The sequence below is a fragment of the Vanessa tameamea genome, chromosome 19 (genome assembly GCF_037043105.1).
Source record: "Vanessa tameamea isolate UH-Manoa-2023 chromosome 19, ilVanTame1 primary haplotype, whole genome shotgun sequence".
In the NCBI taxonomy this organism is placed as follows: Eukaryota; Metazoa; Arthropoda; class Insecta; order Lepidoptera; family Nymphalidae; genus Vanessa; species Vanessa tameamea.
The window spans coordinates 300,105-314,492 of NC_087327.1; the positions used below are offsets into that span (position 1 = coordinate 300,105).

At 34.7% G+C, this 14,388-nt stretch overlaps 1 protein-coding gene across 1 annotated transcript in view; it reads right to left on the reverse strand.

Moving 5' to 3' along the window:
• Positions 1-322: 322 nt before the first annotated feature.
• The window catches only part of LOC113397053 (uncharacterized), a 30,962-nt gene continuing 16,896 nt past the window's right edge, over positions 323-14,388 (reverse strand). Inside the window, exons 2-5 of the mRNA XM_026635197.2 lie at positions 13,191-13,340; positions 12,567-12,747; positions 1,017-1,250; positions 323-775 (exon numbers count right to left, since the gene is read on the reverse strand). Of these exons, the coding sequence (XP_026490982.2) occupies positions 684-775; positions 1,017-1,250; positions 12,567-12,747; positions 13,191-13,304 (621 nt within the window). The 5' untranslated portion in view covers positions 13,305-13,340 and the 3' untranslated portion in view covers positions 323-683. The remainder of the gene's footprint in view (positions 776-1,016; positions 1,251-12,566; positions 12,748-13,190; positions 13,341-14,388) is intronic.

Here is a 14,388-nt window from a genome sequence, read left to right on the forward strand (position 1 = left end):
GTCTAAAATTTCATATAAGAAGTAATATTCTATATATATTGTATTAATAATGTATAATTTCAACACCAAGACACAGAAATCTAAGCTTATATAATAAGTTAAAATTTCAAGTCCAAGTTTCAATTAAGCCGAGAAATATATGTTTTTTTTAGAGTCTTAGCACGTCTACAGATCTCTATGAGTAAATACATATATAATTGTATATAATCTGTATTTATGTCGAGTACTTTAAGTGACAATATTTTCTTCACTTGTTAAAGATTCAAGTGACTGAACTAACAGGCCGACACTCGCAGGTTTAAAAGGAGTTACGAATGTTACTTTCTTCATAATGTATACTTTGATTAAAAATAGAATGTTCATTTTGGTAAACATAAATGGCACCGATGAAGTAGACCTGAAGACCGGCACAATTGACTTCATTAGATCATTTGTGTCGAAATAGTAAGTTTCATATTTAGAAAATAAAAAAAACTTTTTTTTCTGTTACGAGTAATCTGCTTATCATTCGGCTTATGTTCTAAAATATATGATGTGTAACATCAGACATGGAACCTCCGTTAGAATGGATCGGGACCAACTGGCTCCCCCGTCTCTCCGTTGCACATCGCGGCACTGACTGCAGGAGGGCGGGGCCGGAGGGCTCACAGCAGCGCGGGCGGCGGCACGCGCGGCGGCGCGGGTCACATGCGCGCCGCCAGCAGCAGCGCCGCCAGCAGCAGCAGCGACACGCCGCCCACGCTCACGCGCGACGACTTCGACAGGATGCCTTTCCCTGGAGCGATGGGTGCCCGTTGTCAAATTACAAGGTTATCGTCCGACTATACCGACTATTCTATAAACTTACACCTCCCCTTTCCCTTCCCCTTTCATGTTGAAGAAATTTCTAGAAATCTTTTAACGGATACGTGCTACTAAATAAACCTCAGTTCTGTTTTGATATGCTTTGATATGCATTGGCAGTTACGTTAAATCGAACGAATATATTTAAATTAGTTTTCTCGAAGTTTCCTCACATCGTTCGGCGAGTTTCTTGTAGCAGCAGCAATCCCTGAGGCGGACGTAGCGCACGCAGTCGTGGGCGAGCGGGCGACAGCGGTGCGGGCCGACGTAGCACGTGTGCGGCAGCCAGGGGAAGGGCTCGGGCAGGTAGTGCCGCTCGCAGCAGCAGTGGTCGGCGAGCACGCGGGTCTCGCAGTACTCCAATTCGCGGCGCGTGCACACCCCACATCCTACCCTCGTTTCTGGAACTGAGTAAATTAATGAACTATATTAACTTATACTTCATTTATTTTAAAATTAGACTAAACGTAGCAACATAGACAACTGGTATATGGTCAAAGACGGCCGTCACGTCAGTGATTTCTAATAATTTATTAATTTCACTTATTGTATTGTTGTTAGCATTCATTTAAATTGCATTTTGTATATTTTACGCAAGTTATAATTTCTTTAACCGCAAAATATTTTGCTTAAAACAATAACACAACAGTCTTGTTCTTTTAAACATTTTTTTTTATTTGTAAAAAGGTTAGGTATAGTTTTTTTCTTATAAATACACACAAATAAAATTTTTCAGGGAATTCCTTATCTTTTATTTTCCATTTCAGCTAATGTTAGAAGAGGAGGTAATATCCCAAGGGATACTATTTTTAAAGTAATAATTATCTCATAAACCCTGGAGCCGATATGCAAATTCGATAAAACATCTACCCAAAATATAACCTAACCTCATCCACAAAATTTAATAAGCACTAAAGTACGGTTTGCAACTCATTTCGTGCTGGACAGTGGAAAAAATATAAATTTCTGAATATATCGATTTGCAATCGTGCATAGTTTTTCATCATTTATTTTAAAGAGGTTTTTATCTTTAAGGAAATGCCACCTTCATAGTGCTAGCAGAACATTAAACTTAATAAATACATTGCTTTTTTATGTTATAGGTGGCAAACGAGCAGGAGGCTCATCAGAAGGAAAGTGACCACCACCGCCCATGGACATCTGCAACACCGGGGGGCTTGCAGGTGCGTTGCCGGCCTTTAAGGAAGGAGTACTCTTTTCTTAAAGGTTCCCAAGTCGTATCGGTTAATTAAATCTCTTCTTAAAAAGACCATCAACTAAATTGTACAAAACTTGCGCTGGTTCTCATGTCGGGTCAGTGAGGACATGCCCCCACTTCCCCGCAATAATTAATTAAGCCTAAAAAAGACATTCTGTCTTCTATGATGTTACATATTACATACTGCAATTACGTGAAGGTTTTATACCCATAAGAAAAGCAAATATTTACTGGAATGTGACCGCAACGTATTCGAAGAGCTGTGACGATTGAACACCTGCTCATATTGGCACCATCAAAATTCTTATTACTTATGTTACATACACAATTACTAATAAATTAACGATGTGAATTTAATTTTGGATTCTTGTCACTCCGCGTCGCGACGTGTCTCCTCGCCATTCTAATTACATAAGTATGGCATATCGCGTTGGGTAACGCGTAAGCGCGTCATCAACAATGGGTGTCTAGTCATACACGCTACATTCATATTGTGAGTCGGTGGCTATGTGAATATGTTACACTTCATATATTATCATCAAATCAAATCAAATGTATTTTATTCAAGTAAACTTTACAAAACATTTTTGTATCGTCAATATTTCAAGTCTTCTACCGTTTCGAAAGCTGCCTCTAGAGAGAAGAAACACCAAGAAACTCGTATAGTTGCGAATTCATCAGTCAAACAATCCTGTTATGGAAATCGAGACTAAATCCAGGCGTTTTTTTTTCAAAAAGTATTCCTTTAAGGAATAAAAAGGTTCTTTAATTCATTTAGTGTTAATAATCTTTTTCAATTTGTTAAATGGTAAATTATATTTTCCGAAATCTTATTATTTATTCGTATACCATTGTCTATAAACATTTTCTGTACTGTATGCAAGTCGAAAACTGGGGTTACAAGTTTTTATTTCTTGTACTTTTTTGTATTCTTGGATTTTATCTTGGCGAATTATTTCAAGCAGTTACAAAAAGTTCTAAAATAAATATAACAACCCTATGTCGGGCAAAGGTCTGCCCCTACTCTTAAGACACAGTTTCAATATAATCAAAATATTCTTGAGTCAAGTAGACTCATAAAAGCACTTTTGAACCGTCATGTTGTTGAATTAAATTTGAAGTAGAATTTAACCCGACACGTTTAGATTGCCTATCGATGTTTTACATCGTTACTGAAATTTTATCATACAGAAGTTATTTAATGTAGACCGTAAAAAAAACTGAAAAGAACTGAATCCAGGATCACAGAATTATTAACAAAAAATTACATCTTAAAAAAATTGACAAAGCTTTTCAAATCAATTTTAAAATCAATGTGGATAACTAGCATAAACCGATATAAAAAAATACATCAATAATTGCATCTTTACTACACTAGCGCTCTCTGTTTGAGAAGCTATCTGGTAGTTTAAAACGAAATCACTGATAGGTATTGATTGAACAGACGGGGATGCCGTACGCATGTCAAGTGCAAGGATTGCAGTATTGATTCGCTGTTCCATAAAAATACACTACGCTGTCCTTAATAAGCCGTCCGAGTTACATAATAGAATACCTAACAGCGTCTAGTCGTTACTTCGTCGTCGGACATATATTTTTATATGATTTTTGTTACCATTCTTAAACGTTAAATTTGAATATCGGTGATTGAAGCCGATTTGAGTCGATATCATGTTATTACAGCTTTGAGATTCCGCGCTGATCACCTACGTTAAATAGTTTTTTTTATTTTGAATTGAAAAAAATACCTTCCCCGAGTTTGAATAAGAACTCACTTTTTTGGTATAGGTTGGCGGACGAGCAAATGGGCCATGATCGAATGTGGTCACCACCGCCCATAGACAATGGCGCTGTAAGAAATACTAACCATTCCTTACATCGCCAATGAGCCACCAACCTTGAGAACTAAGATGTTATGACCCTTGTGCCTGTAGTTACACTGGCTCACTCATCCTTCAAACCGGAACACAACAATATTGAGTACTGTTTGAGTATCGTTGTGTACCGGTTTGAAGGGTAAGTGGGCAGTGTAACTCACTTCGTATCTAACTCGAAATATTTTGATAACCAACTTATGGTGTAACTCATATAGGAACGTAATAATTATAGTTAAGTCGCTTATTTCTTAACAGAAATAAATAAAACGTCGTTATAGAGACCATCACGTTGAATTGTCAAGGATTTTTTATCAGAGATTACCAGACCGTTACTGCAGGTATAAACTTTAATAAGGAAACAATTCTGTGATGTTATGTTGAATGACAGCGTATTATATAGTCTCAATTTTAGTTAAAATTTTCGCATAATATTTCCCAGATCCTTACGTTTTAAATTTTCATTACATGTTCACAATCTTTGATCAGATTAGGTCGGGTGTTCTAAGGCCATTACAGCTCACTAACGAATAGGATACCTATCATTTATGGTAAGGAATATCACAAAGAATGGTATTAGCGTGACTCTTTAATATATTTTTAAACCAGCGTCGATAGCCGCTCACATGATAATAAAAGAAACAATCCATTATACTATGACTTAATTTTAAAATATATTCAATATATTATAAGTATCTATACAAACAGTAAAAGTATAAAATAATATATATAAAACAATAAAATATAATACATATAAAAGTATCTAAACAATACAAACTAAATCAAAAATCAAATCATAATACAATAAAATAATAAAAACCAGCTGACGTTCCCCTTATATCTTAAAGTCGAATGCAAATATAAATATTGTAGTAGATAGCAAAGATTTACTCAGACAATTTTCAATAAGAGCTGATATCAGCCAAAAATCTCACCTACTCGTGTAGCTAACTTAGGCTGAGAAACGTATTATAGTGTGCACATTATTCACAAAAAATATAACCTTCCTTAATATAAAACTATATGACGTTGGTACACTCGGTTGGAACGAAGTTGCTTTCGCTAAATATTTTATATTAACTACCAGACAACATTAACAGCCTGTAAATTACCCACTGCTGGGCTACGGCCTCCTCTAGCTTTGATGGGAAGGTTTGGAGCATATTCCACCACGCTGGTCCAATGCGGGTTGGTGGAATACACATGTGGCAGAATTTCGTTGAAATTAGACACATGCAGGTTTCCTCCTGATGTTTTCCTTCACCGCCGAGCACGAGATGAACTATAATTGCCTGCCTGGGTTTGAACCCAAAATCATCGGTTAAGATGCACGCTTAGAACGCGTGGCCACTGGGCTATCACGGCTACCAGACAAATATTAAATAAACTAACAATGTTTAAGAATAATAAAATTGTTATTAAAACTCCATGTGAATTCGTACAATAAAAAAAAAAGTTTAAATAATATTATACAAAACCGAATACAATAGGACGAGACAGCGAGAAACAAAAAGAGAGGGAAGGGATCGCCTTAGGGAGACATAACTCGTGTTCCTTACGTGACGATTTTTGCCAGTTCACCCCAGAAAGCCGCGTTAAAGAACATCGCTCCAATGGTATTTGTAAAAAAATTCAAGGCGGTACTAAAGTGTGGCGCGACAAAGACAAATCGAAGGCTGCTCGATTTCTAGCAAAAACTGGACTCGGTCGTGCATGAAATCAGAAAAATAGAGAAATTAAATGATTCGAATGTTCGGATCAAATGATCACAGATTTTATCTTAAATAAGTATTATCGTTGCGTAGAAACATCGATACATTTTATTTAAGAGTCGGTAAGTCATCGCAAAATATAACAAAAAGTAACAGTGTATCAACTATCCCTATCTGTCTGCTGGGTTCAGGAATTTTCGGAGCTCATTCCACCACGCTGATCCAATGCAGGTTTACACATGTGACAGAATTTAAACTGACACAGGTTTCCTCACAATAATTTCCTCTATCGCTAAGTATAAGACGAATTGTTATAAAAACATATTAAGCTCGTAAAAAGTCATTGGTTCTTGCCCGGCATGTCTTCGGTAAGATTCATATGTTCAACACACTGCGCAAACTCACATCTTAAAATAAAATATAACAGAACAACATTTTTAAAATGTACGTACTTTAAAAGTTCTGAGTGAATGTAATCAATATAAATAATAATGTAATCTGAAGAGCAACACCACTCATTACAAGATCTCCGAACCTATAGGTTCGCTCTTTTAAAATTTAGCATATACATATGTACATTTCTTTCGCGACGCAGACGCTCTTTTAGAAAGGATTTTTGGAAATTTCTACTTAAATTATTGAAATGAGAACTATGCGTGAATATTACTTGTACGAAACCGGAACGGGACGGAACGGAAAATCTTTGCCATGATCACAAATATTGGATAATCTTAAAATCATATCATGTAACGGTATGTGTTATATTAATAATGAATTGATTACATGAAATTTGTACGTCAGCAAACTTTTTACTTTGCCGCAACGTTGCTGGAAGAGATCGCTCTGTAGCGATAAGGCCGCCCATTGTAACATACATTACATTTGTTTGTTTTCCCTGTAATTGTTTTGTCTCGTAAAGTGTATTCTTATTATATTATCTTGGTCACATTAAATGATGTTACACAGAGCCAAGAAACAATACCGTCCATATTAGTGTAAGAAAAAATACGAAAAGTATAAGAAACTAATCTTCTCAAAAATATAAAATTTTACCTTCAAAATTCATAACCTATCTATTCCATCGAGAGCACAGAGCCACATAGAATTACGTGTTATATCCTGGAGTACTCATAGTAAAATGTAATCTATTCACTGGTATGTATTAAAAATATATTAATTAATAAAATAACTACGTATTATAAATGTAAAATTCACATGGGTCTACGAGTTAAAAAATCAAAATCAAAATATAATTTATTCAAGTAGGCTCACAAAAGCACTTTTGAATCGTTATATGTAACGTAACGTGTTGAATTAAATTTAAAGCCACCGGCTCGGAAGAGGTTTTGCCGAGAAGAACCAGCAAGAAACTCAGTAGTCTTTTCCACCGTTTTAACTACAGAGTATATCAAGTATAATTACATTTTTATACATCCTGCCTATAAATCAATAAAAATAATGTCCATCCCTACAATTGAAAGTAAATAATATAAATAAATATAATTATATATTTTCTATTTATTTAGCGAAAAGTATTTATATTTTCTACATAAATAAATATATCCGTTGAAGAACTTTTTGCAGTATTATAATAAAAGGAATTTATTCAATTTTTAAATTTAATAAATCATGTATTGCAAGAGTGAAAATGTGACTCAAGTGAACAATCAAACAATAGTTTCACGGCCGCACGACGAGCGCACCACGCCCTTCAACCTTGGACACCCCGTTTTGTTGAAGCCTTATAATTTGCAACTGCTCACTGTGACCCTCGAAAATATGCAAGTACGTGACGCCGTCGTTACAAGTTACGTAATTAAATCAAAAATTAATAAACAAGATGACAATACAAATTTTGCATAAGTAATTTTCCTCCTATTTTTGACGATACGCTTCAAAAATAATTATATTTCAAATGACATGTTTCATCAGTATTTATAAACATCTCATACAAGTATTAATATAATTAATGAATATTTTTTGAATATCATATTTTTAGTAAATATCATTCACATATTAACACTGTTTCCAATCGTCTATTTTCGTTTAAGCGATGAGATCAGGTCACTAATTTTTTTAACAAGTAATTAAACTATTGCGTCCACTGGTGACGGGAGGGCTGGTGAATTTTTGCCCAGAGGGTCGGAATTGCGATTCAACGGGAAAGCGCTGCTAGCATTCGTGCCGTCATTCCACTCGGTCATGATTTTAACAGTAACTATTTTCAATTTTTATTTGTATATAATTAAGGTCTTAAAATAAATAATTGTTTTGTAAATCAATTTATGCACATAGAAATATAAATACATATATTTCACCAATACCAAGTCGGGTCGGGCAGCTAGTAGTAAGTACACAAATCACTTAGTAATGAAACCAACTAAACACAAGCGACCCAACTTAACTGTATTAAAGGAAAGTTACTCCCTTAGTCCCAACGGTTGTTTAGAATGCGCGCAACAATACAAATGCATTGGAAAACGGAAATCGTGCACTTTTACGGACACATACATATATATATCGAGCCCTAGAACAGAACCCCTACCCTATTTATCGTATGTACTTAGAGGAAACTGCTTTAAAGGCGTTGAATTGAAATACAATTATATACGTTCCGAATACACTTATCGAGTGTTAAATTAATTTATTAATTATACTGTTTATGTAACATTATATTATATCTGTGTTACTGATTGAATGATGAGTGAGTGTTATTACGAACAAAAGGGACTTATTTTAGTGTCTATAGTTGATGACGCTTTTCCGGTATAGTTAATACGTATTAAAGACAATATTTATATGGGTTATTTGATCACTAAAAGTCGACCATATGTCTGCTTTCGTTTAAATTTTTAATTAAAAAATATTATTTTAAAATTATAATATTATAAAATTAAATTAATAATTAAGTACTTTAAAATAATTTTTAATATAAATAAATTGAAACAGAATAGACAAATAAATTAAAAATATGGATTTGATTGAGGAATTGAAAATTGCTATTGACCTTAATAAATGGTATGAATTTAAATGTAATATTTTTCTTCTGATATAAATAATAATTTATAATGACAAACTTAATTGGCACCTTCAAGGTGGATCCGCCCAATCATGCAACTTCTTTGAAATGATTTTCATATTCGGTTTTTTATCAAGACTATAATTAATTTATGATAAAGTAGAAAGAATTTCTGATTTTTTTTTTAAAGTATTTATTTAAATAATGTTGCGATAAGAAGGGAACATAAAGGACTGATAACCAATAGGGTAAGGCCTTCGAATAGAAACCATAACTCAGAAAAAAGTTAGCCGTAACGATGGATGCCCAGCAACTGTGAGACAACCAAACACATATTTAAATAGAATAGATAAAATATATTTTTCTATTAAGTATTATACAGTAACGGGTATACTAGGTACACGCCATGCGCATAAACGGGAGTTAACTTGTTTGCTTGGTGGTAGGACTTTGTGCAAGCGTCTGGGTAGTTACCAGCCACTCATCAGATATTCTAAAGCGCAATGGCAATACTTAGCATTGTTGTGTTTCGGTTTGAAGGATGAGTTAGCCAGTGTAATTAATATTTACAAACAAAGAGAGATAACATCTTAGTCCCCAAGGTTGGTGGCGCAATGGTGATGTAAGAAATGGTTAATATTTTTTCTTAACATCTTCGAACTTATAAGGTCTCAAATCAAACGACTCACTGTGTTTTGGTTAAATCCAAATCACCAAACAAACAAGTCAACTCTCTATTATTAGTATGATTCCTCGCTAACCTCGGTCACGTTAGATCTAATGAACGCCTAATTAACAGAGGACACTCATGATTGTAGCATGATTGCAGGGTGCTGGGCGTAATGATACGAGTACTATGGAACTCATGACAAACGTAGACATTTTGATAGAGATTGTGATGATGAGACTAGATCAGAGCAGAACACAGCAATGCGGAGTATTAATGTTTATTGGTAGACTAACCGATAATTCAGTACTTATACTACGAAATGCCTAATATTGATTAGTAGTAGGGCTTTAAGTGCAAGAGATTTTCTATAAATCAATGCTTTAGAATTTTACTCACATACATTTCCGATTACTAATGCTATGTAATACACATTTGAAGAACAGCGCAATACACTGTTTACTTCAACTAAAATGTCCGGTATAAAATATAATCATATTTTTTTTGGCATTGGTTGGCAGACGTGCATATGGTCCACCTGATGGTAGCCCATATACAATGGCACTGTAAGAAATATTAACAATTCCTTATATCGCCAATGCTCCACCAACCTTGGGAATTAAGATGTTATGTCCCTTGTGCCTGTAGTTACACTGGCTCACTTACCCTTTAAACCGGAACACAACTATACTGAGTACAGTTGTTTGGTGGTAGAATATCTGACGAGTGGGCAGTGCCTAACTAGATGGATTCGCCCTACCACCAGGTGAATCCGAACTGACGTTTTTAATACTTTAACATATTAAAGGAGATTTAGCCAATTATATAGATAGAGTTTAAATGGCTTTAAGCACCAGAAATTTCATTTGCTTGAAAAATTGTTTATAAATCACATTGCGTTCGGTGGTATTTGACATCGTGCACCAGCATCTGTCGGATGACATCCGACTTATCACACAACGGAGTAACTTGCTGGATTCACTTAAAACTTTTCCCATGCAAGTAGAGAAACAAGAGTTCGAATTAATTACTAACGTATGCTTTTAGTATAGTTATCATAACATCGAGATTTACAAAAGAAATACTGAAGTTCCTTGGCGCTAATGAAGAACTACGACAAACTGCATTAAGCTAATTGTAGTCAGTGATGTGCACATTTTACGCACATTACACGAGACATAATTAAAATTAATCATCACTATACCAATCGCTTCTTAGCGCTGCCTGTTTTTTTCCAAGATAAAAATGTCCTACTTGTGTACGCTGCTCGAAGTGAAAGAAGTATTTGTTTAAGTTAGCAATGTATTATTTAATAACCTTTACCTTACTATTTACTCACCTTCATCATGACAAATGGACCATGATAGCAGGTGGTCACCACATAGCTATTGGCATTGTAAAAAATAATAACGATACCCTTGCCATTGCACCTAACCCTATTGCCTGTAGAAATACTATCTCACTCACTTTTAAAACTGGCACACAATAATACCAAGTATTGCTCCCTACCAGTAGAATATGTGACAAGTGGGTGGTACCCAGAAGGGCTTCCAGAAGGCCCTACCACTAGTTGTATAGTAATTAAAGTATTCAAATAACTCCAATAATATTGTTATAGCAGTGTCCACTACTTGGATTAAAGTTATCAATCAGACGCGTTAAATTCAGAGTTTTAATTAATACTAACGATTACATCTATTTTACGAAGCTGACTCATTCAAATGCCACTTAATATAAATTCTCTGATATGTTATATTATTTAATATTTCCGTACTGTTCGCAGACAGGTCTGATTAGTTTTATTGTATTTTATTTTATTATTATTAGCTCTCTTGCAAATATCTAACCAATATAATATTTTTTTCTAAAATAAAAACACATACGAAAACAAAAAGAACAAAAGTATCTACAATATATTTTACATAATCATTCGCGACACACACAAACGCAAATAAATAAACAATTGGCAACACTAAAAAAAAACGTATTCATATGTTAATATGGCGTTCGAATTCACACGAACGCCGTCGGTTTGTCGCGCATTCACAAAAACACATTTTACTTCATGATTATTCTTTAACTGGCGTTAAGTAGATAACTACGAGGAACGGATTAGATCCTTATGTCTATTTTAGACAAATGGCCACTTCGGACCGACCTTGAGAACAATTGACTTCATTCTTTTAATCCACCGTCCTAATTCTTCTCTCGCGTTCATAAATTACGTTCAGTTTACGAAATACTGTTTACGAAATCGGGCCTTTTGAAATTTTATGTGTAAAATAAAAGTGCTATAGACACCGATTGAATCTATAAACGTTTTTTATTTTAAGATCGTTAAGCTTGAAATCTTTTTGTAAGGATTATGGTGAGCCGACATTGGCAACACGTTAGACAAACACTACTGACCTGGCTTTCCACATGATTAATTTCTGTTGGTAACTCATAATCATGTTCGGTGAAGAAAAACATCACGAGGAATCATATGGATGATGTTCTGACAATTATGTATCCAAAAGCAGGAATTGGAGCAACGTGATGGAACAACTTCAAAGTATCTTCCTTAAAATAAAGCGTTTGGCCAGAAGTGCGATATTTACGGAGTTATTTTATTGTTGATATTATAAGAATTCCTAGACTTCCTAGTTTCTAAAATGTAAATATTGTTTTTGCCTATAAATCATCTGACTTTTCTTTGATATAAAATGTCGACTGGAATATTTATGTGGAATATACATTTAAAATATTAACTTTATTTGACTTATCAAACCACAAGCGTGGTTGAGCGTAAAATTTGTACACTGCTGGAGCTCGTGGCAATAAAATCTAAGACACAACATTATATTCGTTTGAATACTCGTTTCGTGAAGTATTCGCGAAGTTTTTATTTATTTACTTTATATATAAATTGTATATAACAATTTTACCAACTGGAGTGCATGATGATACTCTTTAATAACGGCAATATTTTTTGCGTTCTTGTTAGTGTGGATACACCACATTAGTAAATCTATCTCAAACTTCGATAGTTGTATTGTTGTGTTCCATTATGAATGGTGACTGATCCTGTATTACAAGCAACATAATTGATAACGTTAATTATTATCAGTGTAAAGAGAGATTTATACTTCTTATAGTGACAAAGTTTAGGCGCTGGTCATCTGTTTCTATCAAGTGGCTTATCAGCTCGTTTGATTAGTATATAGTATAAAAAAAAACGTTTTATACTCACTGTCGTCCAGTTTGAGCACGGCCGCCGCCTGCCTCGCTGCGGCCGTGGAGACCTCGTGCTCTACGAAGTACTCCTCATACTGCACTTCCACCACCGTCTCCCCCCAGCGCTCCGAATCGTTGGTCCGACTGCTGTTTCCCGGACCTATGCCAACTGACTTAGTGCCCGATATTGGGCGTACCTGTATCAAATATTCAATAATCAAATATAACTGTTTGAAATAGTATAAAAGGAATTAATTGCATTTTAATATATAAACAAGTAAACAACGTTATAATGGAGCAAAAATAATTAAAAGAGCTTTTGTTCTAATTAGAATGTATTCAAAATCAATCTTTTACTATATTACGAGAATATAAGTATAAAAACTAAAGTAACAGTGAGTAAAAAGTAACAATTTTTTCCCACCACGCAACATAAATGTGGGTTGGTGGATAGCAGAGTTTCATCCAAAACATTTGTACAGTGTTTCCTCACAATCGAACACGAGATTAATTATAAAACGAATATTCAGTGGTGCTTTAACCTACAACCTTCAATTGACTGCTTTAAACATAGATATTAAGCGGCTCTACTTGAAGATATTAAGCAGAATTTCTTATTAGTACTACTGGTAATTCTTACCACAACTTCTGGTACTCGGAATATGACATCAGGTCGCGCTGGCACAGCGGGCAGCAGAGCGAGCGCCAGCAACCGCAGCGTCCACGCGAGAACCACGTCTCGCACTCGCCGCATCCCATCTCACGTCCAAGCCAATCACGCTTGGAAACGCTGTAATTAAATGTTTAATTAGATCATATAAAATTATCATTTAAAAAACAATTTTCGATCATGCTCTCAAAAAAATATTGGTAATTCTTTTTAAAATCCCAATAAATCGATTCATAAATGACGCAGTTCTAAGGTAATAAATAAATTCAACCAAATCGAGGATCTCCTTTTTAAGTCTGTTAAAAGTAGTGCTCTTTAGCGGTAAGATATGTTATGAGAGGGTGCTACCGAACCAGACGGGCTTGCACAAGGCCCTACCACCAAATAGTTTCTTATGATCATAAGTTATTTTATTAATAATTATTACAAAATATTTTGTTGCATATAATACTAAGGCGATAAGCTTATAATTAATTCATTATGGAACTTTTCGTGCAGAACAAAATAAAACAAGGAAAGAGACTTGAAATTACAGCATGTACCTACAGAATTCGCAATGTTTATATATGTGCGCTGCTACTAATTTATAAAGAAAATGTTGTCTAAACGTCAATAGTATTCTTGCGAAGCTGTAGCTGTATTTTATCAGCACCGATAAAGTCTAACTTTACGTTTGACGACAATCATCCATGGATATCTGATTTCCAGTGCACCTTGAAAGCGGATATTGCAACCAAGTCCACGACACGATTGAACGATTCTTCGAGTCAGCGTCAATACGCATTGACGAGGCAAATTAAAACTGCACTCCAGAATCACTATGACGCTAATCAGTCGTTTTCAAGTGTAGCTAATGTGAACGCAAGAAATATTAAATATATTAGAGCAGTTCTATAAAAATATCGCGAAAAGATTCTTGCGTAGAAATGTCGCGTATACTGCATTGGACGCAATTATTTAAATATTTTTTTTATTTGGATGAATAATAATTAGAATTGAGTAATACTTCTTTAAGACTTAATTTAATTAGTATTATAAATGCGAAAGTCTTGATGGCTGGATGTAATTCAATTACGCAAGAGCGGCTGAACGGATCTGATCTAAATTTGGCATAGAGATAGATTCCAGTCTAGAATAGCACATAGGTTACTGTGTATCCCTTATACCT